The sequence below is a fragment of the Charadrius vociferus genome, unplaced genomic scaffold, assembly GCF_000708025.1.
Source record: "Charadrius vociferus isolate BGI_N301 unplaced genomic scaffold, ASM70802v2 scaffold1492, whole genome shotgun sequence".
Lineage (NCBI taxonomy): Eukaryota > Metazoa > Chordata > Aves > Charadriiformes > Charadriidae > Charadrius > Charadrius vociferus.
In genome coordinates this window covers 27,233-54,559 of record NW_009647064.1, presented here as the reverse complement: position 1 = coordinate 54,559, position 27,327 = coordinate 27,233, and the positions used below count along the sequence as shown (strand labels likewise).

The following is a 27,327-nucleotide window of genomic DNA, read 5'->3' as shown; positions in this document are numbered from 1 at the left end:
GCTCCTGCCAGTAAACTCACTCACTTGAATTTCTGGAGAAGATAAATATAAAACAAACATAAATTCCTTTAAAATTCAGACGAAAACAAATTCATAGACATAGTTTGTAGAAGAACATAAAAATATAACAATATAAAAGAATCTATAATGAGTCAGCCCGGTATCCTGCTTCCAACATAGACCAAAGGTGGGTGCTTAGGGTAAGGCATACGAATAGATCAAGTCACTCAACTCTATTTACATTTTTACTGGAATAATTTTTGTCTGGAGATGAGCACAGCTGGTCAGATGGTATCTGAGCACGTCATTGCTTGATGCAGTTTGCAGAGGTTTGCAACTGCACTAACAGAATGCTTTTTGCAATATTCAATCAGATTAATTTTTATGCTACAGTTTTTCCTATTATGCTTTGCAGATTCCTTCTCTGCTTTCACAGAGAGAGGTCACACTTAGAGACTGATATAGGGTATTGTTTATTGAATACGCTAGAAACCTACAAAATGGAACAGCCCGTAGAAAGGTCCAAAACTAATCAGAATATATAGACTCCTCTATCCAAGCTTAGCCCTAGTTCTCAGTTTCAAACAATAAGAGCTTTGAACAGTGGACACTTTGAATCAGTCTTTTCCACTATTCGTCTTCTCATTTGCCAAACAATATACTGGCTCCGCATATTAACTCACAACTGCCCTCTAATATATCCCAACATATATCTATATGAAATCAAAGTTACAATTGCTCTAACGACATCATTTTTTTTCCTTTTAGTACTGATTTCTCAAGCTATTCTACATTTGCTATTTAGTATATTAAAAAGCACTAAAATTATGTATTTCAATTAACATAGCAGCTCTATGGGCTTTTATTGTTATTTGGCACAATCAAGCAAACAGCAGAAGCAAACTGAACCGAACAACAGAAACTAATATTAGCAACACTTCACTTATTGCCTTGGCAATAAACAGCTGAGGGATAATGTGATGAGGAGAGATGAATCCTCATCACATTCTAAATTCCATCTACTAAATAAATTAGTAGTGTCATCAATATCATTGCTACAATTGCTCTCCACAATAGCTGCTCTAGCGCTGCTGTTCCTCTTCAGTACTGACCCCCCAGCACGGCTGAATGTGAAGGGCTGACTTCAAGGAGGTAAGACACAAAAGAGCCTGGCCTTGTTCCTGATGAGCAATATGGTTTCCCTTGCAGGTGTGTAGAGACAAAAGATGTTAATATTACATCTGCTTGTAATTCTCTTATGCATTCATGCATTTATTTATTGCTTAGAAGAGATGACAAGTGGATAGCTTTGCCTAACTTGACTGAATTTCCTCTCAGTGTCCCAAAAGAATACTTGAAGACAAAACAAAAGTATTACCATAAAAAGGAAAAAAAAACCAACCTGAAACTAAAATCAAAAGCGAAAAATCCGATTAACCTGAGGTACTAGTTAATTCCATAGCAATTTCAGATGTTCCCACTTCCAAATATTTGTTATTGCCTGTCTGCTGGTGGTTCTGGTGTTATCATTCCTTAGGAATCTCAGTGCAAAGTCTGATGGCATAGTTTAAACCAGCCAGGAACTGGTTTCGGATAAGGCACTAAACACTGCATCTTCATATCTTAAGTCGTCACACCCATTTGCTAATGGAACACAGTTCTAAGCCCTCAAACCAACTGGGATAAATTGAGACACTGAGATAAGCATAAGAGGATAAACAAGGATGTGATACACTCCACTCATTAGTCTGCAGTTAGTTTAATGCTAAATCAATTACTGATAACAGCATAAACTCTGGCAGCACAGAATTTATAGTAGGCTGCAAAACCCAACTGTGGTGCCGCCAGCTAGAAGGTGCTGAGCATTTATTTTCCCACAGCAGCACTATTATTGATGACCAGGCTAGATAGCTTGAAATGACGTGAGCTGCAGTCGGTCGCCCTTCTGACCACAAGCAGACAGGTCTATGGGGATTGAGGCACACGGGCTGAAGGTGGCAGAATTCCTTCAGAGCACACAGAGTACTCCAAAGGTTACACAAGAAAAAATATTGGTGGTAGATTAAATCCATCAGCACGTGATGCAGTCAAAAGTGTTTTGACAGACCAAGAATGCCATTACAGAAATCATGTTCAAAACCTTTCATAGCTTGTTCCTTTCCTCTCTGCCTTCTCGCAGAACGCGTCTGTTGTGTTTCTGATACCTGTCCCTGTACAACCAGCATACCTTGAGAAAACTGAGACAAAAATTTAAAACCTCAGTTACTTCTTCAATGCAACAGTAAGAAAATGATAGCTGGTTTTAGCAGTTTCTACTATTTTGTTTTATTGACAATTTCAGTGTAAAGATAAGCTGGATTTTTTTTTTTAATAAAGTGTTTGCCAATGAATTTTCTTTCCTTATCTACCACCAAAGAAATGCTAAAGTACATAACACCATCCTCTATGCTCGGTTGCCAGCTGATGCTAATTGACCATGCCTCATTTTCTACAAAACTAAAGGGCTATTTTTTCCCCAACTCATTCTGCTCTTAAACACCCAAAATACAAAAAGCTGGTTTTCCTTTCCAAATAAACATGTGCACCTGGATTTAGATAATCCTTCAGGAAATAATTACCTTCTCTTTATTGACAGTGTAATATACAGAGGTTTTATTGATCAAAAATGAGTGTAGCCAGCTATGAGCTTGGAAATTGCACCAGTGTATCTTATCTAGATTTAATTCATGTTGTACAGAATGATGCACTATCACATCAATCCCAGGTAACAGGACTTCAGCAATTAGTCTTCAGGAACTCCTGAACTGATGACTAAAACCATAAAATAAACTCATTGCATATTTTGAAACATTTCTTTTACTTCTGTCAGGAAATAAGTAACACTACAGCAATATTTTTTTCCTGCTTCATGAGGTATTTCATGCAACACATACACTGACGATCAGTTCCCTAAAACTCCATTTTCAGTAGTAGTTGACTAACCTTTGCGTTACATATAATTAATACAATAACCCCACAAGAGCTAAAACTTTCTAATCATTACATTTCCTTTTTCTGCAGAGTAATCATATCTGTATGATTACTGTAATCTTTTAAAATGAAGTGAGTTACAGTGCTGATGTCATAGCTTGACCCCATCACCATATGGCAGTAATTAAAATACAGATGAAGACAGATTTTACCTCTTCAGAAATAGTTGAGGACAAGTGGTTGAAATAACTGCGTCCAGGATTATTATGACTAAGCCAAAACTGTTAATTACATTAGACAAAAATTAATGTTCTCCAGTCACTGTACATGAAAAAATTTCTGTAAGGCATTGACACAGATTCTTATTCAGAAAGAAATGTGAAATTGGTAAACTCACAGTAACTTCTGTTTGTCAAACTGGCAACTTCCTGCAAAATAATACAGGATTTTGCATTACTCTAGGTAGAGGACATTTTTGGCAACACCTTTTTCCATTCTACGAGTCTCCTTTTATTTGCTTGTGGAAATACATTAATCCCATGAAGGTAATTTTACTCACACTGTTCTTCCCACTCCTGATCGTCGTCACTGTGTTGACTATGCTGCTGAGCTTGCTTGAGGCTCAGATACAACTCTTTTGCTCGGATTTCTTCCTGCTGCCTTATTTGCTCTTCACCCTTTTGTCTTTCCTCTTCTTCTCTTTTCTAGGCAAAATGAAGTAAAACAGAGGTGACCAAAGAGGAAGAATGTGCCAAAAGTTAGGACACTGCTTCAGTTGCTTCCTCCCACGGAGTAGCTACGTTACCTTGGACAAATTACTGTCTCTTCAAACTTTGGGTTTCTCACCTATCACAACCTGCTAATAGAAGTTTCCTACCTCTTAGGAATTTCTGAGGTATGTTTTGAGATGCACAGGTATCACAGGAGTAAAGAAAATGTAAGTATCTAAGACCTGAAATCTGTATGGAAAACATGTTTTATCACATGGTACCAATCCTACAATCCATAAGCAGTGCTCATTTTAAGTCCACGTGTATTCCCATTGGAGACATAACTGTCACTCAAGCAGTATACTCATCATCTACAGAATCTGTAGAATTCAGTAACTGATTTCCTGGTGTTCTTAGTTTAGCAACTGTCACCACGTGTCGTCATAACCAACGCAGAGAATAACGTTTTCCAAATACCAAGTTCATTACATTCTGGAAGATGAGCCAGATCCTTCAGCACACAGCAGTCGCTTTGCAAAATGTAGTTAAACGGAACATACAAAAAAGTTCCCTTGCAAGAAGACCTTAAAGGAGATGGAAATGTGATGAAGACTGCCTCTGCATCTGGCCTTCTTCATACTGTCAATAACACAGCAGCTTGATTACTGCAGAAATAGCAATCTGTATCTGTTTTCTAATAAGTTTTCCCAATTCCCTTAGGTAGCAAAGAAGATGATTTAATTCATTGTTCAATTGACACCCCACCTCCCAAAACCAAAACTGAACTTCATGAAATGTTATTCATATTCCTAATTCATATTATTTCAATAATAAGAACAGTTTTTTTATTTGATTTTATAATGGAACCAACACTATATGCTTTTGAATAGCAAACTTATGGATAAGAATTTTGTTATAAGTCACTGAGTAAAATCACCCTGAATTACTAACCTAGTTACCTAAACTAAGCTATAAATAAGGGAAGCCCGAAATGGATTGTGAAGCAACTGACATCGAGTTGAATAAAATCTGGTGAAACTCTGCTTTTTACATTAGGAGGTTTGGGGAGATCCTTCTGTCTTCCTTAAATAACTTTTGTTTGTTAAAGGTCAGAAGTATTATTCTCTGAACTCAGTATGTAGGTTCAGGAGATGCAAAACTGAGCTTTCATGTTGTTTCCCATAATCCTGCAAAAAGTAACTTGCATATCTAATTTTTTTATGTAGGCTCTTCCTGTTCAGTGATTGAAGATGCTACTTACATGAAAATTCACACTATGTATAAATATTTGTTATAATTCAGCCTCTTTTTAGGCTGAAAGGGGTTGAACTATCCAAAAGCCATATTAATTTAGTATAAGTAAATATTAATTGATTAACGCTTCCCTACAGTAAATAGTTTGTGTTTTATGATACATTGGAAAAGTATTCATTTGAAGGTTGTCTGTCCTGTCGTAACACCTGCCAGGGCACAAATACCAAAAGCAGCCCAAATATAGTAATATGAATGTCCAAACAATGCCCCGAAGAGGGGCTCATACACGTTTTCCCAATGGTGAAACGGGTATCTGGAACGTCTGTCTGAGAAAGAGAGAAAAACTTTTGTCCACCATAGGGAAGGAAAGGCTTATTTTTCTCTCCTCCTCCCCCCCCCCCGCCCCCAGTTCTCTCTAGCTCTGCCAAAGTTATCTCTTGTTAACCAGAAATCTGGAATTAACTCTAATTCTTTTCAGAAGACAGCTTTCCAAAGCAAACAACACTGCTGTTTGCATGCTCTAGAAGCTCCGTGAGGGCCAGAAGCATCAGGAGGAGTCCGGACTGTTTGTTGTTCTGGTCATGGATCACAACAGCATGTTTAAGGAAGAATGACACATTATATTTGCATGAATATTGGAATAACAGTGTAAATCCACGTGTGAATAAACAAGGACAGGTGTCTCAAGTTTCACAGGGATGGTTTGCTTAGGAATAGTCAGCCAACTGACACGGCTCTGAGTGCTCTCATCCATTGACAATTCAAAAAGACTGAAAAGAAGTAAGCAATTTAGCAGTGACAAGCAACACCGTCTTTGGAGTGGGAAAAGGGAACAACTGCAAATCTCCACCCTTTGAAAGAATTCACCCACTTTTCCATTTCCCTAAGTAACATAAATCAACATTTCTCCATTTAGCACAGCTGAGCTCCACCACTTTACACCAGCAGAGGATCTGTCTTTTTGATAATACAACAAATCAAAAGACCTGAAATATTGGGTATTAATAGTGATGTACCTGTGTAGAGAGTAATAGTTCCATAACACGCATGATGAGCAATAAATTAGGTTGCTCTTATTACTTCTGAGAAAGAAAAGACTAGTATTGTCCTTCAGTCAATTTTTTTTATAGTTTAATGCTAGTATCTTTGATTATTTTTAACATCATCCTCCCATTGTTCTCTCCTGAGTCCTAAAAAGATTAGTGGAGCGGACAGTTCATTATTTTTGAAAAGTCAATGCTTTTAGGAAACACTGAGTTCAAAGCCCAGCGGCTTCTTCAGAATGAAAAAAAAAAAAATAAAATATAAATTATCTTTTTACATACCCCATAGAGTTAGGGATTCTGTGTTTCAGTTGCTAGTAAATGGCTTTATTCTCTTCTTGGAAAAAGTATGCAATCAGCTATTCTTTATTCTTCTAAGGAGAATATTTATTCACTTAGCTTTACTACCTAAAAAAATCCAATACATCTAGGCTATCTTTTCAGGAAGATGGACAGACACAGGGGTAATCCTGGGTTATCAAAATGTTTTCTATTCAATATCTCAAACCACAAAGTAAACTTAATATGGGAAGAGAAAAAAAAAAAAAAGAAAGAAAGAAAGAAAAAAAAAAAAAAAAAATCAATCTCACAGCAGTTTCCCTGAATCACACAAGAGTTTTGTCACAAGTTTGGGTTTTTTAATGTAGCTATTGCTGAAGCATTTGTAGTAAAAAGATGAAAGTGTCTAAAAAGAACAAAACAGAAAAACAACAAATCAGAACTCAGGTAGAGTTTGAGTTCTCAATGGAAAGCAGTAATGCCTACGAAGAAAATTCTACCTTTTTTTTTTTTTTTTTTTCAAATTGGGAAGGAGAGTTAAGTCAAAGAAGGAACAACAACAACAACCTCAATGTTGGCACTTGATTCTGAATTCACAAAGCTTTTTCATATCATTTTCCTTTCTAAAAGAAGCAAAATTTTAAATTCTTTTTATCCAAATTAGCACATAAATGCATGTGCAAGTATATTGTGCAACTCCTTAAAGGTGTATGAGGAGAAATAACCCTTGGTAGTATGACACAGGGAAGAAAAGTCATCCTTTTGTCAAGTACAAGTAAAATGTATGTTCGTATTTAAAGTGACCAACACTTGAACTTTTCGCATTTACTCCACTGGAAGAATACAGCAACCAGTTTATCTGCTCCTCCCTGTGAACCCAATCCTGCACATCAGAGCTGAGAGTGAAGAGCTGTAATAACCTACAAACATCACCTTCTGCCTGACAGTTGAGAGAGGCTGTACTGTGTGCCGTGACCCTTTCAGCTCTTCCAGAATAATTAGGAAGGTGGCAATTCAGTACATAGTTGCAAATTGCCAAGAAATACTCACCTGCTGCGACAAATCGCACTGGCAATTCTATAGGCAGCAGTAATCCTCTCCAGCTTTAACTCCACTGGGGAATTTGAACATGCTAAATGATCTTATCCAGCCTCTGGCAGTTGAGCATTTACCACAAACTTGTTACTGTAAATTCGTGCCTGACAGTCTTTGATAGTTTTACTACAGCCAGCTCTAAATAATATTTAATATTAGTGATGGTTAGCTTCTAATGTTTCAGTCCAATGCAGATGAGAGAGACTGGGTCAGTATTTATTTTTGCTGCAGAAAGATTTAAAAGGATGCATCGAGGAAAAGCCAAAATACAGCAATTTATTTTTTTACAATGGAAAACTGAGCTTCTGACTGCCACGGCTCCTGGGGCCTCTCTGCAGAGTCTTAGGGGATGCAGGGCAGCTGAATGACTGCCATCCTGCTCAGGGCAAAACCTACAAGACGTATTTGTTACAACAGTCCTCTCTGAAGCACGGGATGCCTGGGATTGCCTCAATGCTTCAGGCTGGCAGGAAGCGTCTCTGGCAGCCCCAAGAGCTGCAGCATTACAGCTGCTGTGAATCTCCTGACACCCCTCAGCAATCACCCCTGAGCCAGGGCAGACATTCAGGCTACCTGCTGCAGAGCTCAGAGCACAGTCTGCCTCAGATCTGAACCCTCAGGACTCCCTGCTACAAAGAAGGGAATCCGGAAATCCCGGGGTCCCCGGCTCCAGGACAGCCTGTTCTCGGCAAGGCTGACACAGCAGGCTGAATTCAGAGATCAGCGTTCTCCACAAACTCACCTGACAGTTTCCAACAGAGCTGTGAGCGAGTATCAGCAGAAATACATCCAACTCCTTCCCAACCTTTATCTGAGAGAATTCTCTCACTTGCCTCGGAAACGAAAGTGTTTGCAGAGACACATTATTTTCTTCTCTACTACTGGTGTCGCAAAAGGAACACAGGGTTTGCATCACTTCACTGTGCATGTATTTGCATGGAGACAAATATACGAAATGCAGTCATGCTTTACATAGAGGAAGTTAACGTTTCCATCACGGATATGCCCCAGGACATGCTACTCACACATGGCTCATATAGGGAGGTAACAACATACTCTGGTTCGCAAAGACCCTCTTTTAGATGGGACAGAAAGCAAAGCAAAGGACTATTCCTGACTGGAAGAGATCTGAGATTTATTGCACACCAGACTCTGCTGGAGAAACTTGCCATAGAGATCCAGTGACAATCTACTAAGAGTTTGTCTCTGGATCTTAGGGACTCTTCACAGCTTGAATCCTCATATGTAAACTGTCCTTATTAGTGGCTCAGATTTTCCCATTTATACCCATGGAAAATAGGAGAGCTTTGCTAGTTTGTCCTAGCAATCCAGCAGCACAATCATTACTGATGTCACTGGAGAAAAGATTTTTCTTTAAAATTATATCACAGTTCCTCACAGGTAGCATAGAAAGCCCTGAAGACCGGATTCCCGGCAGAAACTAACAGCTGGCTCACTTCTAACATTGTTGAAGAGACAACTGCATAGAAAAAGAAGAATTTCTGAACTGAGGTCACACAAGAGAAAAAAAATGAAGTATTACCGAATTATTGTAATTGTGATTGAATGGACCCAGCTGAGGCATTTTCAGAATGAACTGGGTGTCCAACCCCATCAAGAAGCTGGATTCTATATATGCTGTCCTTCAGAAAGAGTTCAGTGTTTTCTTGGCACAGCGAAGCACAGAGTTGAACTTATAGCTTATCTGCACTTAAAGATAACAGGCCCACTCAAGTGCTTGGTGTCTACTTGGAGACAAGAGGGGTTTTGCCATCAGCACAGGATGCTCACTGTTATATCATAAGAAGCCCACAGTACTGTAAGTGGTGATGGTGACGTTTTACTGTATTCCTAAACCCTACACCTGGCAGCAATTGTCTGAAGAATCAGGTCCACAGCACTTTTGGGCAGAGTAAAGCACTCAGATGTGCTGAAAGCCCATCTAAGTCAACGGACTGAAGCGTGTTCTTTCTATTAAGCATGAGTTGCTTTTATTGGAGATTTCCTGAACTAAAGCACTAATTATTCTGTTCTTCTCTGAAGATCAATTCTAAACCTGTTGTCTTTGATGAGAACGGAAACAGCCAGGACATAGAAACATAGAATTTACACCTCAAAAAAGCTCACTTTCCTCACCACAATCCCAACTGGAATTAAAGGTAATCAACTTGCACCCAAAAGAAAAAAATTGTGGAAGGAAATTATAATGCACTGTTACTGTCTTGTTGCCTATCAAGAGAATAAGGATTATTTCTCCTTTAGTGCCACCCTCATTAAAGCTCCTACGAAATATTTTTTGATAAAGAAAAACAATGCACATAAATGTTTATATGCAGCTTTTGGTTAACAAACATTTCATCTTCCAAAGAATTTTTAGGAAGCAATTTAGCTTTACTGTCAGCTGTGCTTATATTATTAAATTTGGCAGATATCTGATGCTGTCATACAGATAGTACTGTACTATTAACATTCTCTTGCTTTATGTAGAGCACATCAAGACTAAGCTGAGGGAGTCTCTCTCTGTTATTTCTAAGTGTAGCTGAAGGATACCCTGGCTGCCCGACACTCATACCTTTCATTTGCCCTAGCTCTGCACATTGTTCAAGACTCTTAATGACAGCAACTGATAACAGTAGGAAATTATGCCTATGATCTCACAGCCTTTGTGAATTAGCAAAAAGATTAATGATAGTAATTGGCTCTCTTATTTGTCCTTTGCAATAGGTGCATAAAAGAATAGCTGTCCCTAAACTGCAAAAATAGAGCAGTCAACATTTACATTCTAGCATCGTAAATTAAAGGTGTTTCTGCTTAAGACACACTGAGGAAAGCAATACTTTTCTAATAGTGTTGGAAAGGAAACAGGGATCATTGTTCACTTTGATATGTGAGATATCATTTATCTAGCGCAGACAGCCCTAAAGTCCCATGATAGGTCAAGAAGAATAAAAGCGTTTTAAAAAGGAGTGTTTGTGATACAGTGTGGTTAGAAATTAAACACATCAGCAGAAAGCACAGAGTTTCAATCTCCCAAGTCAAAATGCTTCAAGAGGATAAAGAATTAGTAGAGACTGAACTTTTCATACCCCAGTTTGGAGACCACTTTAAACACAGTCTGGTCATCATCGCAGAAGCATGATTACCAATGCATTAAATATTTTAAACCTGTTAAAGTGGGCTTGATAACTGATCTGCATCTCATTCCACACCTTGAATCATTCATGAAAGGTACATTTCCTTGTGATTTCAATGATTGTAGTCATACATGAGTAGGTTCATTAATTCATCTTTTTCCCAACACCTTAGTTCTATTCACTTTTTGTACTTGGAGGCAGATGCCAGAAACATAACTTTCCTGTTTTCTTGTCTAGGTATCTTTCCACTCATTCAGCTTGTAAATATTTCATGTACTTCTTCCGCTGCACATGAGTAGCTATAAAAGAAGTAAAATGGGAAGGAGAAGGAAAGCCAAGTGGGCTTAAATAAGCCAGTGGACACAGAAGTTAACAACTCCCCCACATTAGCCTGTAAGACCTACTTGTCTTTGAAATGCCTTGACTGTTTTTCAGCAGTTCTACAGCACTATGTACGTGATCTGCTCTTTCAAAACAAAGTAATAGGTAAGCTGCTTTTCTGAGTAGCAAAGGTGTGGTGTCGTAGTACCAGGGATCAATCATTTGGATCTCTGCTGTTGGAACCCTATGTTAGTCCAAGTCCCTCCTAACAGATCTCAAATTATAGACCTAATTGAAGACCCACGGCTGGAAGTGTAATTAGACTATGTTGCATTAATACAGCAAATGCCAGGAGCACACTCAATAAAGGGGTGTTTAAAAACTAACCACTGCATAATATCGGGTTTCCAAACTCATTTTTGAAGCCAAGGAGTTCATTTCTGCCGAGTCTTGTCTTAGAAATTTTGCTCCATTTGTTTAAATTTTTTTGCAAATATTCTCTTCAAATGTTTAATGGATTTTTAATGATTTGAAGGAAACCATAGGGGAAAAAAAGGGTTTCTGCTTCTTTGATAAACTAAAGATGTTGGCAACTTTATGAATAGGGCTAAAGAAATACCGGCCAAAGGTTAGCATCTGAAATTTAAAGTAGACACTGAACCAAATTCTCATCGCACTGACAGCAGTGCAATTCTTGCTCCTACCAGGCACACGGTTAGATGGAGGACACCTGCTCACTTCCCGAGAAACAGTGGGAACACCCATCACTGTGACGTTACCTTTCCATCAACAGGAAAATAAGCATAATTTGGTGCCATTCCTTTTAAATTGTATCCACAACTGAAAGACTAGTTTTCCTTAACAGAAAATGATAACTGCTTGCCACTAAAAGTCTCACAAGTTGCTCACTCTGCTTTTTGAAAAAGTCTATTTGAAACAGAAGAATAATAGTGAGCTTGTGGACATTTACCCCATCAAGGGCACTGGAAATCAACCACAGAGATGTAAGCGAACAAGCCTGTATCGGTCTTTCTTCAAGAGGGCTTTGCTTTCTGAAAAGCAGTGTTTAATTAGTTGCTCTGCTCATTATTCATACATTAACAAGTGTACTTGAAAGGTATAGTTTCATCACTCATCGACATCAAATTTCAAAGGCCCTGTTCTCTCCTATGAATTCAAATTAGTTGTGTGAAGGTAAATCAGCAACTTTATGCAGAGGAGGCAACAGGAACTGCCCTTGCTTTGTGCTACATAACCGCCCCGAAATCCCAGTCCCACTGTTTATGGAATGACAAGTAACTTGCTGACTCGAGCTTGTAACCAAACGGCATAAATTTAACACTGAGATTTTCAGCATTCCTCCCATCACAGAGGGACAAGGGGGTAGTCTATCTGTGCTTTCCACACTTTTAATCACCATTCCAGGAAGGGAAAAATGACATATCAAGCTGTCAGCAGGGGAGAGGAAGATGTAGATGGAAGTTACTGGATGCGGATCTTGCAGAAGTCATATTTTGCTACAGTCCCAGAATGCACACCCCAGACTCAGAAGACTGATAATTTCTCTGCACACTAAACCAATTATATTTTGTTTCCCCATTTTTAAACAAGCTTTTGGCTTTATAAAGTAACATGAGAAGAGTAGACAGAGGTCTTTTCCTGTTTTTGGCTTTATAAAGTAACATGAGAAGGGTAGACAGAGGTCTTCTTTTCCTGCTTAGTTTTCAAATTGTTATTTTCAACAAGAAAATGTGAAAAAACATTATTTCAAACAAACATTAAAATACTATAACTGAGCTCATAGATAATTTCCTATGAAGTCAATAAACATCAGGCAAATAAACTTCTCCCAGCAAAGCCAACTGGACTTTTCCCATCTGTTGAGTAGGAGAAGGATCCACCCCTCATTATCTTAAAGAAAGTAGTGACAGAGTTTTCAAGTTAAATATGCGAACAACTCATCCAAAATACACAAAATATGTTCAAGCAAACTAACTTAAAATGAGACATTTCACAATTGTACAGTTTTTCCCCCAGTATGATTCACTCGGCGCAGCTGACTGAACAATTCTGTTAATGTGTGAGCTGAATAACCAGTTTGATTGTCCTGACACTTTTGAATGAGATATGTAATTTTTTCACATCACTCACCCAGCTGTTCTGGTGAACACCATGTAGCTATTTGTATATTCCAGGATGAAAAATTACAACTCTGGGTTTTAAAGCTTATTAATAAACATGCACTGAAGGTGACAAGAACTTTGAAGCTATATAAAAACACTATTTAAAAAGCTAAATTATTCTATGCAAACCTTCAGTTCCTCCTGAATTTTTTCCTCCTCCAATTTGGCAGCTTTCCGATCTTCTATTTCTATCTTCCATTTTTCTGCCACTATTCTGGCTTTTTCTTGAGCCATAGCATCCCGGAATTTCTTTGTAATTTCAGCCTCCTTTTGTCTCCTTTAGAAAAAAATTTGAAAATAAAAATAATTTAAGACACTGATTATTTTTTTAAATTGAGTATCAATACTTGCTCTCTGATTGCAACAAACAATTAGCATAAGACTTCATGGAAATATACAAGGAAAGAATTAACATTTATTTCACAAGAGACCTACTACAAATCAGGTTTGAGGAAACTATCCAGAAAGCAGACATTTTCAATTTTTGATAAATGACTAATCAAATAGCACCTTCTAAATTAGGGAAGTACTTCTTGGATGTCTTTGAGACATACCCTATATTTTTCCTTCCCTGGCTGAAAAAATAGATTTTTCTGTCAGTCTAGCAAAGCACGACTGGGAATTTATTGTCTCTCAAATATCAATGCAAATATCCGCCTAATTCTCACACTAGCTTGTTTACCAGTACTGACAACTTAAAAGGAACGCAGAGTGCAGGTTGAAGCTTTTAATCCCTGCTTAAATATGCAATCACTATAACCAAGAAGAATCTCATATGAAAAGGAGTAACGTAGAATAATCTGATATTTAAACTGCCACTTTTCAGCACTGCACTACAAAAGGAAGTGCAGGAGGCAGGTGGCCTACTTCCCAACAATACCAAGCATCAAAACACTTTTGAATCTCTCCCAAAGCTGGAAGAGGCCCTGCTGGAAACACCAGCATGGGACTTGTATAATCAGTTTCTGAACTGCTGGGATAAGAATTAATACAAGCAATATGCAAATAAAACCAATTTCAAAAAGGATTTTATGCACCAAATCTCCATTGTGGGCATATATACGTGTGATACAACAAATGCTTCTAATTCAATCATCTCAAAAACAGATTGTTTCGGTTTTATTTATTTAAAAACTGGTCAATGGTTTAGCAAAATTCCCCCGAAGAAAAATGTTTGCTTCACTTTTTTTGTGAGAGAGGGTTTTTGGTTTTCAGTACTCAATAACAATAAAATTACATTTTTCATGTGCTGAAAAATAACCAAAACAAGTGAAAGCAAATGTTCACAAAACATACTTACCAATTTTACCCACCATTACCTGCCACCTTTCTACAAGGCCATGTCTCCCATTATGTCAAGTGGACCCTGAATTCAGATTCTTAAATCCTCACCATAGTTCTTCTGCCTCCTTCTGCGCTTGCTGCCTGGCTCGCTCTGCTATTAGCTCCTCTGATATCTGTTCATATGGCTTGTCACCTGGGGCTTCTCCCATCACCCAGACCCAGACCTCACCGTCCTTCCCACGTAGCCACTGCACGTGTTTGCCATTACCTGCAAGAGCCACCAAGAAAAAAAAAAAATAAATACTGGGTCAAATTCTTAGGTAAAGATAGGTGAAAAGATGGGAAATCTGCCATTTAGAAACATTATGCTTACAATTCACAATTCACAATAAAACATTACTAAGAAGTTGGATGAAATCTTCAGATTTCATCCATCTACCATGCTGGGGAAAAAAAGGGTTTGTACACTCCAGATCACACAATCTTTAAAGACTTACTGTCCCACAAAAATAAGGAATTATTAATTCTGACATGCATGTCCCAGAATGTAGGTATTCTGATCCCTTTTCAATTTTTATATTTTCTTGCTTTACTCAGCAAGGGATGAACGAAGAGGATGGAAAAAGAGATGGAGTGGCAACTGCAGCCAATGACATTATGGAACTAGCAATGCATCAAGTGTCAAGCGTATGGAGACTTCAGGGGAAGCCCTGCAAAAAATCCAGGACTTTCCTGCTCCCACTGCGTGAAGGAGGAGTTTCAGAAAGCCTGCGTACTCCGAGCACACCACTCAACACTGCAGAAGCTTTTCTGTTCAGGTAGGCAGTTGAAAGGGATTAAGTTTCTGGTTCAGTTTTCATGAAAGACACCATGCAAAAATCTACAGTTACTGTGTTGCCAGAGTGATTTTAAAAACACTAAAAAAGCCTGTGTGCTCTTGTCATCTTACAAAATAGACTACTTTTGGTGAACTTTCACGTCCAAGGTTACTAGACTAGATCCTATCTGAATACATTTTCAGTCACATACACTACCTGACTTCACGTGGTTTCATCTTTTCTTTCTGATTTTAAATGTATAACACAGATATTTTATGCATTTTAGAGGTTCATAATAAGGAATTGGTAGAAACACCTCATGCATCCATTTTTATGTTTTATTTCTTGCAAATCTGTTGAAACTGTTATTCACAAAAGGAAATTCCATCACAAAGACCATTGCCAAGCTGGACAATGGATTTATTTTAAAGAACGCAGACTAAAAGGCCACAAAGGCTCGGCAGCTCGTCTCGCTTCCTGTGTATTACAGTCCAGTAGATTTCACCCTCTTACCCAAATATTGAGGTTAGTAAATTGCGTGTGGCCACATAGTTTCTAAAAGGTATCCTGTCTCATTTGAAACTGTGAAGAAATGGACAGTTTACCATCTTCCTAGGTAGTTTTTCTGTGATGCTCCCATACGAGTGAAAAGAAACCAGGTCCTATTTGAATAGCTTTGCTTCCTGTCTTTCTACGTCTTTCTCTACTAGCATCCGCTTAGCTACTCTCACCTTCAACTACCTGTTGTTCTGCAGTCGGACAGTATCCATTTAACCAGATTAAGTTTCCCGATGTGCAATCAATAAAGTGGTTTTGACATCCCAGACTGAAGAGAGAAAACTGCAGGAGGGAATGAAGCGGGGCTGTTGACAGCAGGCAGCGCCCGTGTCAACCCACACTCGCAGGTGTTGACAATCTGAATTGAAGGCAACTAACATATCAGATCTCTCAAGGAAAGCTAATATTCTATATCAAATTTGAAAATGTGATTTATACGAATTCCCAATGTTGGCCTAATGGTACTGACTTAAAGAGGGGGGGTGGAAATTTAAGCTAATAATGTTTTCCTTCAATAACTCTCAACAGCATTTGCTCTTTCACAGTCTATCAAATTATGTCTCAGGTTATTAATGTGAATGTATTTTATTGTTGTTCCTATTCTGTGCATTTCTGTGTTCCTGTCAGCAAAACATTTATGGTATATTTTTTGGATGCAGCATTTGAACACTGTCTGCTGAGAACTGACTGGCCTTATCACTATTTGCCCACAAGGTTTTCACCTTCTGCATTTCATGCTAAAGTATCTTGAGCAGTATGGAATGATTTCCCAGGAGTACTGATCCCACATTACCAATGTAGCTTTTGTTTTCAAAGTGGTCCATGTTCTCTTTCCTGGGAGGAATCTGGATAACCTAGTTATTCCCCTTTATTTAGTACTTTAAAGAAAACATTGTAAACAACATGCCTCATGTTAATTTATTTGTATAACTGGTAGATACCAACTACTTCTACTGTTCTGAGACAGCTTCGCTACTTCTGCTCATTGATGGGCTTACCAGATGGAAAAAGAATTTAAAAAAACCTTTTCAGGTAAGCAGACAAATTTTATCTTTGCTTCTTTCCAGGTTTTTTGGTGCCAAAGAGTTATTAATATTTCTCAGAACCACAACTTATCCATTACTACCCAGCCCCATAAAAAAAATAGTTCATTTGGAAACCTGTCTTGAGAAATCGTTCTCTTTCTTCCTTTTAAAACAATGGATCTCTCTTCTAAAGCTATACACAGTATATGTATTAACTCTTTTGAAAACCTCAGTATAACAAATTGGTTCAGCACTAACTACTGTATACTACAGTACAGTATACTACTGTATGTGCATCCATAGTTCAAGTTGAAAAATAACAGCAATATCAAACAACCTGGCAATTTTAAGCTTCGGCATTAAACAGACAGACCGCCACATGTGCAATTTTAAAACAATTCAACTTGAGCACATATGCCTTTATTTAAGTTTTTCTTTAGAACAAGAGAAGGTCTTTTCACATCCAACCACCCTTTCTATTTTACTTCAAAAAATGGCTCCCATGCAAATCTTCCCGTAAACCTACACTCCCATAAAGTTGGAGATGGCCTTTACTGTACAATCTGATCATAAAACATGGTCATTCCTCAGCACAGAATAACATTCAAAAATGAGTGTGCAAGATGAGAAATAAGCAGCTCGGGGAGAAAATCCGACGCTGTGAAAACACAATTCCTGACATACAAAAAGCCTTTGCAGCCCGCAGAATCAGGTTCATAGTGGTCAATGTCAGCTCTTCTAAGCTAACAGTACTGGGCTTGCACTTTTTAACTCTAGAACCAGTTGCAAGATCCTCGCTGAAAGTACAGAAAATTATTTTCCTTAATATTTTTAGGAAACCAGTGTTGTCTGCTTCGCAAGCAGAGAATTGCCACCATTGAGGGGTGATTATAATAAAATAATTTCTGCTTTAAGCTACCTCTCAAGTATTACATTTTTTCTGCAAAATAAGATATTTTGTTAACACACTTTATTTCTAAATGAAATGGAAACAGCAGAAAAACCCCAAAACAAAACCAGAAAAATTCAACTAAATCTAAAAAGAAGTGACAGGTCCTGACTAAATAAATTTGAAGTCTAGGTGAGAAAGAGGTAAAGAAACCTCATGTTTCCTGTTCAGAAGCAAGCTTCAGAGCCCAGTCACAAAGCCTAATGCAGAGTCAAGAAATAAAAATTAAATCTCCCGAGTCCCAGTCTTGTGCCTTGACCACAAAAGCACTTTTCTTTTCCTGGAGAGCCTGTGGCAGGCTGCAAATAATTACTATTAGGAAGCAATGGACGTCAAAATTAGTCTGGATTGGACAGTAGATATGAAAGTGGTTTAGAAACAAACACTGCTTTATCAGGAAAACGTACTGAATAATTTACCAAGTCTTTTCCATCTCTACTCTTCAGACCAACAACTTATCAGCTGTAGTAATCTACCACATTTTGTCTAAAACAACTCTGTAGCACGGCAAGAAGGCAACATTAATTCTTGCAGTTCTTTTCATCTGTAGCTGCTCCATGAATTAGTATCTCCCATGGAATTCCACTAAACGTGTATTTATGCTGCTTTGAGACCAGTAAACTGGTTTCTGGATATTGCTCCTTGCTCCAGACAAATGCAAACTCAGGTATCCCAAATTTGCAGCACAACGGGATCACAGTGAAAACGTTCTTGGAAAACTACAGCCTGAACCAACAGCAACACAAATTAGCATATACAAACACACACAATCAAAAATAATACCAAATCATGTTCTCTATTTGTTCGTATTTACGCAGTCAATTCTGCAACAGCGATGAAAGTATAAAACCATGCCCTAGAGAGCAACAGAGCCTAAATCTCACCCATAAGAATTATTAGTCTTTATCAGCAGCACTACTAACCTCATACACACAGAGTACTGGAGTGCAACCATGAGTTGGGTTGTTCGGCACCACAGGCTGCTCTTGGCCTTTGTGCCACCCTCAGGAAGTCCCTGGTGTGGGCACGGCATCACTGCTGCCACGGCTGAGTGCTACCAAAAAACAGGAACTGCCATCCACCTTGGGAGAGGGAAAAAGCAGCACCTGAAGGTGCATGGGAGGGGGAATCCCGGCTGCACGCAACGCTCAGGCCAAATCAGGCTACAACTCCAGTCAGCTCACGCTCCCACGCTGTGACTCAGGCTTAAAACAAACGCAGTTACACACAGGAGAACTGGGCCTTGCATTGCTTCTGCTAATCAGCACAGAGGACCAGAACCAAAGATTGGGTTTGGGGAGCTGTTGTTTGGGTTTGGTGGTTTGTTTTTTTTAATGACAGTTTTGGGTTATATCTGGCTTCATTTTCATGTACGTTCCTAATTAAAAGTGCTTTAAAAATAACAGTAATCAGAGCAAATGGAATACTACTGGAGTCAGCTTCCTCCAAGCTTGTTCGTCATTGCTTTCGCAGCTAGAGCATCCCTGACAATTCCCATTTGTGAGCCATCTCCAGTGTTTACAAGGGATCATTTACTCCAAGGACCATTAGAGGCCTGATTGGGTGTCAAGTCTCCAAGCTGTGCTGCCACTTAGCCACAGTCTGCCTGCTTAGTCCAGCAAAATGAGAGAGCACCAAGTAACCCCAACTGCCTTTCTGTCATAGGGAATATCACAGGCTGTGTCAAGTGTAAATTCAGAAAATCAGAAGATCACTGTGTCATGGTTTGGGCCGAACTGCCCACTGGGTGACGGACAGATGCTCCCGCCTACCTCTCTTCAGAAAGAGACAAACTTATGAGTTTAGAAGGAACTAAACTACTTTAATGAAATATTAATAATAAAATAAAAGGAAAATAATGAAATATATACAAAACCATATCAAGCTCCCAGGATGACAATCACATCACAAGCTGGCACTAGGAAAGTTCCAGACTGGACTCAGTGACAGACAGGAACTGGATTCCGGATCTGGGTTCAGGATTGGGATCAAAGGCAGACAGAGTCCTCCTTGGACGCCAGCCATTGGAGAAAGAGGCTGATTCTTTGATCCCTCAGCTTTATACTGAGCATGAGGCAGATGGGATGGAATACCCTGTTGGTCAGTTTTGGGTCACCTGTTCTGCCTGCTCCTCTCCGCAGATGGGACCCCTCTACGCTTTTCCGCTTCCGACCCTCCAACGGGGCAAATAAAGTTCGCTGGCCTTGGGTGTTAGAGCAATAAGTATAAGCAGGAGCCTCTCTGCATACCATGGCTGGGCATCAGCTATAAACACCAGGTCTTATCACTTGAGTGAACAGTATCTGCACAATATGCTGTTAATTACAGTAGTTAGAAGAGGCCCAGCTAAGAAGTAAAGTTACTGAACAAAATTGGTCCTGTTTTACCTCAGACCAGGACACACAGAGTTATAATCTCAGAAACATGGAATGGCATTCAAAGTCCGCTTAAACTTCTCGAAAGAGTCTGCTATTTCCATGAGCAGTCTTGTTTCTCTGAGGTTGGACTTCCTACCATAGATCTCCATAGCTACAGAGATCTGCAACAGCAATGGACTCTCCTTCCTCACTGGCTGGAACGCTTTGTGGTAATACAAATACCCTTTAACTCTCTCTTTAGAAACCATTCCTTTTCTTTTCTCTCTCTGCAGTAGAAAAAGGCTCCTGAAACTTATCCTGCATTTGAAACAGGCTGCATGAGCATGCACTGCTGACATCAAGCTGATCAGCCTCATCTACTTTTGTCATTCAGAGATAAATTGTAGCTTGTGAAGCTGGGTGTGTTTGTAGGGTTGGGGTTTCTTTTTGTTCTTTTGGAGTTTAGATATCTGGTATACTTTGGTCTAAGCACAATGTGTTTTACATGAGATTTTACCCTCGGCTTTCCGAGCAAATGATTTTTATGACTCCTTTAAACTAGAAGCTTGATAGTCTGTAGGGTAGATGAGGTTCCATCCAGAGTTTCCTTAGCTGCAGGACACATGCTAGAAGCACACTGATCAGGATGAAAATGAGAATGCAAACTTTAGGCTGTTCTTAGTTTCTTGAGCTTACTCAGATCAAGTTTGTTTGTTGGTTTGTTTTTTTTAACTAGAAACACAAAACCACACACAATTTCACTTCTTTCTAAGGACAAAACCTAGGAAATTACTGTGAATGTTTCTGAGAGACTGTTCAAAGGACAGAATACACTTTTCCAAACATTAACTGCTGTAAATCCATTAAAATACATATAGAATAATTAGGTGGTAATGAGAAGGAAATGAAAATAACATAATCCCACAATAACCTGAAGATCTGTGGTCTGCCCCACCAATGATCATAGGGCCACGTAGACCTCTCTTTCAAGAATACATTAAAAAAAACCAGTCACCTCAATTCTTAAAACAACAAGAAAATGGGGAAAAATTCTGAACTTCTCAAGCATCCCCCCAACACTTCAGTTCATACACTCTCCCATTTCAACACTGTGTTGCATGTCTTTCTCTTTAAAGGAGGATTTGGAAAGGGAGAAAGAAATTTGGCTGATTTACATTAATATATCAATAAGGGTTGAGGATCTCAGCATTGCTGAAAAATCAGCCTTCATAGCTCTCCAGCTGCTTCCTGATCATATAACAAACTCAATCTTCTGTTTATGGAATTACAGCCTGTTACCATGGAAATAATTATGCTGCAATATACCCCTGCAGGATCAAATAAAGGAAGAGTGACTGCAATAGAGCAAACATTAAGGGAGGAAAGAGTTACTCAAATAAGACTATAGTAATTAACAAATGTAGCAAAGATAACTGTACATAACACTCAAAGTTAGGCAGGTTTGCATTATCACATGGTATGTGTATAGGCAATATGTATATATAGGTTTGCATATTGTAAACAAAAAAAAAGAAGAACAAAAAAAGAGACACAGAAATAAAGTACCATTTATGTGGTCTCTATTTAGTATGCCCTAGATATTTTCTTGGCTCCCAGGCCGAGGCACACTGTTACACATAACAATTTTGTAATTTGCCCACTTTCAACTGGGAGATAACATTCAGAACTCATTCTTAAAGACACTGTTTAACTCTGTGTACAATCTAGAGGTAGTCTCGTCTGTCCATTTTAATGCCCATTTCACTGTAAACAGTATAAAAATGCAGGTACACATCAGATCAAAGTCGAAGGTGTAAAATCATTCACACTAGTATCACTCATTTGTGTTTTTTTTTCCTTCATAAAAAAGAAGTCAAGCACATAACACTGATTTCTGATTCCCGATCCCAGCTGTCTCTTGTAAAGAGTAAAAGCTATATACAGGGCTCGGTTTCTCACACGGAGCTATTACAAAGCATCCAGGTTTTCCCATTGCTGGAGAATAAACAAAACCCTGCCCCCCCGCCCCTCAATGATGTCACAGGGCACCTGCACGGCTGCTTCAGGTTCTGCCGGATACTCAAAGCAGAAGGATAAGGATTCTCTGTCACAGAACGAGCAGAGGAACTACGGATCACTTTCTGCACCAGAGCCCCCTACTTGATGTAGCGTAACAGGTTTGCACTGACTCCTTTGATCAGGCACACAAGAGCACAAAAGCAGGGAGAACTATACCACTACAGTGAGATTTTCTAGCACCACGGCACACAAGTGAACTTGAAGATTAATGATCCACCATCAGCATCTGGCTAAATCCACTGCTGGCTTGAATACATTGAGTTTTCCCATGTCTTCCAAAACCTGCTATCAAAACCTGATGCTTCTGTCCTTGAATGTTTTACTCATTTATGCTAAAAACTGTCAAAATCAACAAGGAAATACTGAATTATCTTGGGCGAATCCCATTCTCCCCTTGGCTGCAGTACTGCTCTCTTTCCATATCAAGTATTCATGAGCTTGCAGACAGTCACAACCTCATATCATTACCAGAGCACTGGTATGTCCAAGAAAGCCCATTTAACACCACTGTGTCCAGACAGGCTGAGGAACACAGTGCCGCAGAGAAACGCAGGCATGCTCTCCATGCCAGAGGCTCAATTCCTGCAGCCTCTCTCAGAAAGCAGCTGACGCCAGATGCTGCAGCCAGCAGGAGCGCTCAGGGTCGCACGCGTGCAAGAGAAACCCCCGGTGTAACAAGGCCCGGGTACCCAGCAATATTCTGCTCTTACTTTTCTGCAAAACAGACAAGTCAGCTGCAGGGCAGGATACGAGACTAAAAAGTACAGATTTAGGGCTAATCCTAGGAAGGCAAAGAAGTCCCTCTGGATTTGTTCCATCTGGTAGATATTTAGGTCATATGGCGGTTGGGGGTCTCTTTCTAGCCCCAGGTTCGGAGAAGTGAACAGACAGTTTAGAAGCTGCTGTTTGACTGTACCTCGGTACACAGCCACACTGAGCACAAGTTCTGAGCAGCTGATTCTGGCCCCAAGGTATACAGTACTAACAAACCTGCACCGTATCACAAGCTGCTATACATGTTGTGAATGTTACATCAAAACTTTTCCAATTACTTCAAATTAGTTGGCTCGGTCCCCTAATAAAAATTCTTCTAACGTTCTCACTAATGTTCTCCTGTTACTTTTGCAGTTGTATCTGAATTGGATAGAAAAGACAGTGCTCTACAGAATTCAAGACCACACACAGCCAGAAATTTCAGAAATACTCATCTGATGTCTCTAGCTAGCCCCATATCCAATGATACAGAGAAAGAGACAATGAACAGTGCCAGGAGCACAACTCTGTAGGAGATAAAATCTTAGCATAGCACTACCAGGGTCTGTAGAGGCCTTAGTATAAATGAGGAATACATTTTGGAGTTCAAAAACACAGAAAAAAAAAAGTCACTGCGTTTACACCCACTCACCCTTCATACACACGCTGGAACACATGCCCACTCACTGGCCTTCATATGTGACACTGATGTATCCTCCAACCATCCACCTCTGATATTCTAAGTACTTGCTTCCAAATAGCTTCATCTATTCCCTAATGATTTTCTAACACAAATGCCATTTAGATAGAGAAATTATTCTCTAGCTACACTGTGATAAGCCTACCTAATATTCTCCCAGCTACTCTTGTTAAAGACAGGTAAATAGGAGTGTTTACAAATATCTCCTGTCTGAACATAGTGAGCTGCAGTTCACAATAAATAAACATCAGAATAGGCAGCAGCAGACCAGCACTGTCTTCCCTCCCACATGGCTGTCCTTCAGCTGCCTAACGCTCAATAGTTTTTGAGATCTCATTTTGGGCACGCTGACAGCTCTGAATACTGCATCGGAGTCAAAATCCAAATTGGCAGCGTCCTTTGCTCACTCCCAACTCAGCTATACTGGTTAGAGGGTTCCTGCCTAATCAAATAAATATGTTTCTTTGCAAATTGCAAAGCTGCCTGTCAGTCAACTCTCAGTAAATCCCGAAGGGATCCTGAAATTTTCAGGAGACTTCCCTTAGTGATTTTATCACAAGGAGAAAAGGCAACCTGTTTTACTACAATGAAAATATGTTCCTGAAAGATCTGCCCAGCAGTAATTTGTAAATGAACTGGACACGGACCTCCAAGAATTCAACTCACTTGTGAAGCTATTTCAGTATAAGCCATCAGTCATGATTTAATTAAAGCTACGAAATACGTTTTTTACCTTGAATAAACTCGCTAAACACTGCAGTTCTGGAAGGATCCAAATGATGCTCCAATTCTACTAATATTTTTGGGCAAATGTAGGCTAGGTACAAACAACAAAAACATGGGAACAGTTTATTCAATGTCTTCTAAAGGAAGAATTTAATTGTAAAGTCATGTTTATATGTTGCTCCCTTTTAGACATTGATCTGTGTTTTTAAAAAGGAACAGAAATTAAAACTGTTGAATAATCTGAAAACATTTCATTCACCCCCAAAGTGAAATAATTTCTTTAACATTGACTCATTCTGATAGAACTTTGAATTTTAACCTTTCCTCAAGACACAGGAAACCAAACAATTCATATGGAAAAGCAGGCACAATTTAGCATTTACTGAAGGTGACTAATATTATTTTCTTTAGAAAAGAATAAAACTAATTACACATTGACTGTTACACTATTTGGCTTGCTAAATACTCCAACAACTTCTATCTTATTTCATGATTTGGCCTTGCTGACATTCTAGGAAGCCAATTTCGTAGTACTGAATAGGACATTCATGGACAATCTGCATTCAGTGGTGCTCCTATAAAAATCAGTGTAGAGGTTGGGTCTTCACTAGTTAGTTTCCACACAATTAAAAAATGATCACACTGATGAGCATTTCCTAAACCTGCTGTTGATTCCAACTCTAGCATAAGGCCACTCTGACCCGCATATGCCAACTCTGCACTTGTGGCTTCTGTAAAACACCACATCTACACCTTGCACAAGAATCCTTCATCCTCAAGTCTGTAGAAAATCAAAATTGGACTCACAATCACAGCCCTGTTTAAAAAAATCCACCCTTTTTGCTATGCTGCTGGGCTCACATGTCCTATTGCAGGTAAACTCTTGAATTAACGGAGAATTTTACCAATTGAGGTATAGGACTCCAGATCAAGCCCAAGCACTTTTAGGAACATTTTTAATTAGAGAAGTGCCCATTGTTGTTAATTCCTTTTGTTCTATGTCTCATCCCAAAGAGATGGGGCAAAGTTTTCATATGTAGCTATTCAAAATATGAGGAAACAGAAGGATTTGAAAGGTATTCCTATAAAGATAATTCTGATTAAGTAAAAAATTATTTTATGCAAATGTTAGGTTGTATTCACAAACAACACACACATTTTTCTGTCAACAAGAACATTTCAGAAACCCAGCACAATTAAAGTCTCACCTCTGTTTTCTACTATATGTCAGGCTACAATGATCTCTATAAAGCCAGAGTAACTCTTGGCTTCAACAAAATAACACAAATATAAAACCTGTGTCACGCAGTAGAGAGTTAAAAACGAAACCTTGCAGATGAAACTGCTCAAATCCCTCAGTTTCAAAGGAATAAAGAATATGTAGTTGAGGTAGCTCTGTATTTCCTGGTAGCCAGTAATTTTAAACAGGAACAACAATAATAATAATAATAATATTTTGCGCTGGATAGCAGGGGGAGAACGTTTGCAAATTTCTTTATACATCAATGGAAACTGAAAACTAAGCAGCTTCAAGATCCAAAAAATGTTGATGCACAATGTCTTTTAAGAAAAAAAAAAAAAAATCACATATTTTAAGATAAGAAAGGCCTATTACAGTCTACTCTGACCCATTATGTCATATAGGCAAAAATACTGCACAGCAATTCCTATCTTATAGCCATAATTTCTGGTTGACTTTTTTCACTTTTTTTTTTATTTATTTTTTAAACAAGAAACTAACTCCACTATGAGAACATTTACTGCCATATCATGGAGCTGTACAGCAGAAATCAGTTACAAGTATCTGTATAGTTAATGACCGGCATGCCTGAAAGACAGAAGTTATCTCTTGCAACTCCAGCCCACATCACTTCATGGAAGTCCAAATATATATTTTCAGTGCAATCAAATACCTGACTTCCAAATCTAATTCCAATGTTTCTCTACAAAAAAAAAATAATCTGTAAGATCAGTTCTTTAGTACAGTTCTGAAGGAAGTAGAAAGTTTCTAACAGTGGGCAAATGTCAAACCTAAGGAATACCTTAAATTGGTAATTTAGGAAGGTAAAATGGAAATAGGCTATCATGAACCTTAACTCCATGTGTATTTACAAATATTTTTGTCAGAGCAAATATAATCTATAGGTAACTCTGCTGCTCTCCTTTCTCTTATTCTTTATAAATCAGAAAATTAATTACCCAGAAAATGGTCTCCTGTAGTAGAAAGCTGAGCAGGTTTAATGTATAATTTATATACGGAAATTTAGGTGTCAACACTGTGACAAATCATCACATAAATATTTTTGCAGTTAGGTTTTTCTGCATCTGTCTGCCTCAACGAATGAGCATAATACAGATTATCTCAATGATATAATGTTTTTTTGGTATGTGGAGCTGAACTGCATTTTTAATTTTTTCTCAGCTACAAACCAATCAAAATGAACAAGGTTTTTGTGCTGTACGAGAGAAGCTATTTTGACACCATCCCTCTTAGGAGAGGGCCCTTCGCAGTAACACTAACATGAAGAAAACAGAAATGAAACAGAATGAGGTTTTCCAATGTCGCCTTTTTAGACTCCTATTACAGCCGATTCAGCTGTTCTGAACATTCCCCCTTTATTTTAAGGCTACCATTGTAACTTACTCTAGAGTCATTTCATAAAGGCCTTTGCCTGAAGTGAGTCTTGGAAACTAGTTTTGCTTTGAAACACATTTCTTTAGTAATAGTCTTTGAATTGTTAACTATTTAATGGGCACTTTGTAGAGTTCAGAGGCTCTAAACATGTTAAGAAGTCTGACAATTGAATCTAATAATCTACCCGTATTGAGGTGCTCCAAGCAAAGCTTTCTACCATGGGTGTGTTAAGAGCAACATTCTAAACACTGACTTCAGAGTCACATATCTATTAGAGTGCTTTCTCAAAATCAGCTATCCAAAATTATTAGAAATTTTGAATATTCAAGTTTTAATAGATGTAAAGATAGAATAAGATCTTTGGCATTTCATAAGGAAAAGAGTGTTTGACATATCTCTGTGACATTGTTGAGTGAGGAATCAATGCAACTACATTTCCAAGATAATTTTTTTT

The 27,327-nt window shown here is 38.6% G+C and overlaps 1 protein-coding gene across 1 annotated transcript in view; it reads right to left on the bottom strand.

Moving 5' to 3' along the window:
* SH2D4B (SH2 domain containing 4B) overlaps positions 1–27,327 on the bottom strand; it is a 65,257-nt gene that overhangs the window by 36,727 nt on the left and 1,203 nt on the right. The window contains exons 2-4 of the mRNA XM_009895790.1: positions 14,382–14,541; positions 13,119–13,266; positions 3,530–3,674 (exon numbers count right to left, since the gene is read on the bottom strand). Of these exons, the coding sequence (XP_009894092.1) occupies positions 3,530–3,674; positions 13,119–13,266; positions 14,382–14,541 (453 nt within the window). The remainder of the gene's footprint in view (positions 1–3,529; positions 3,675–13,118; positions 13,267–14,381; positions 14,542–27,327) is intronic.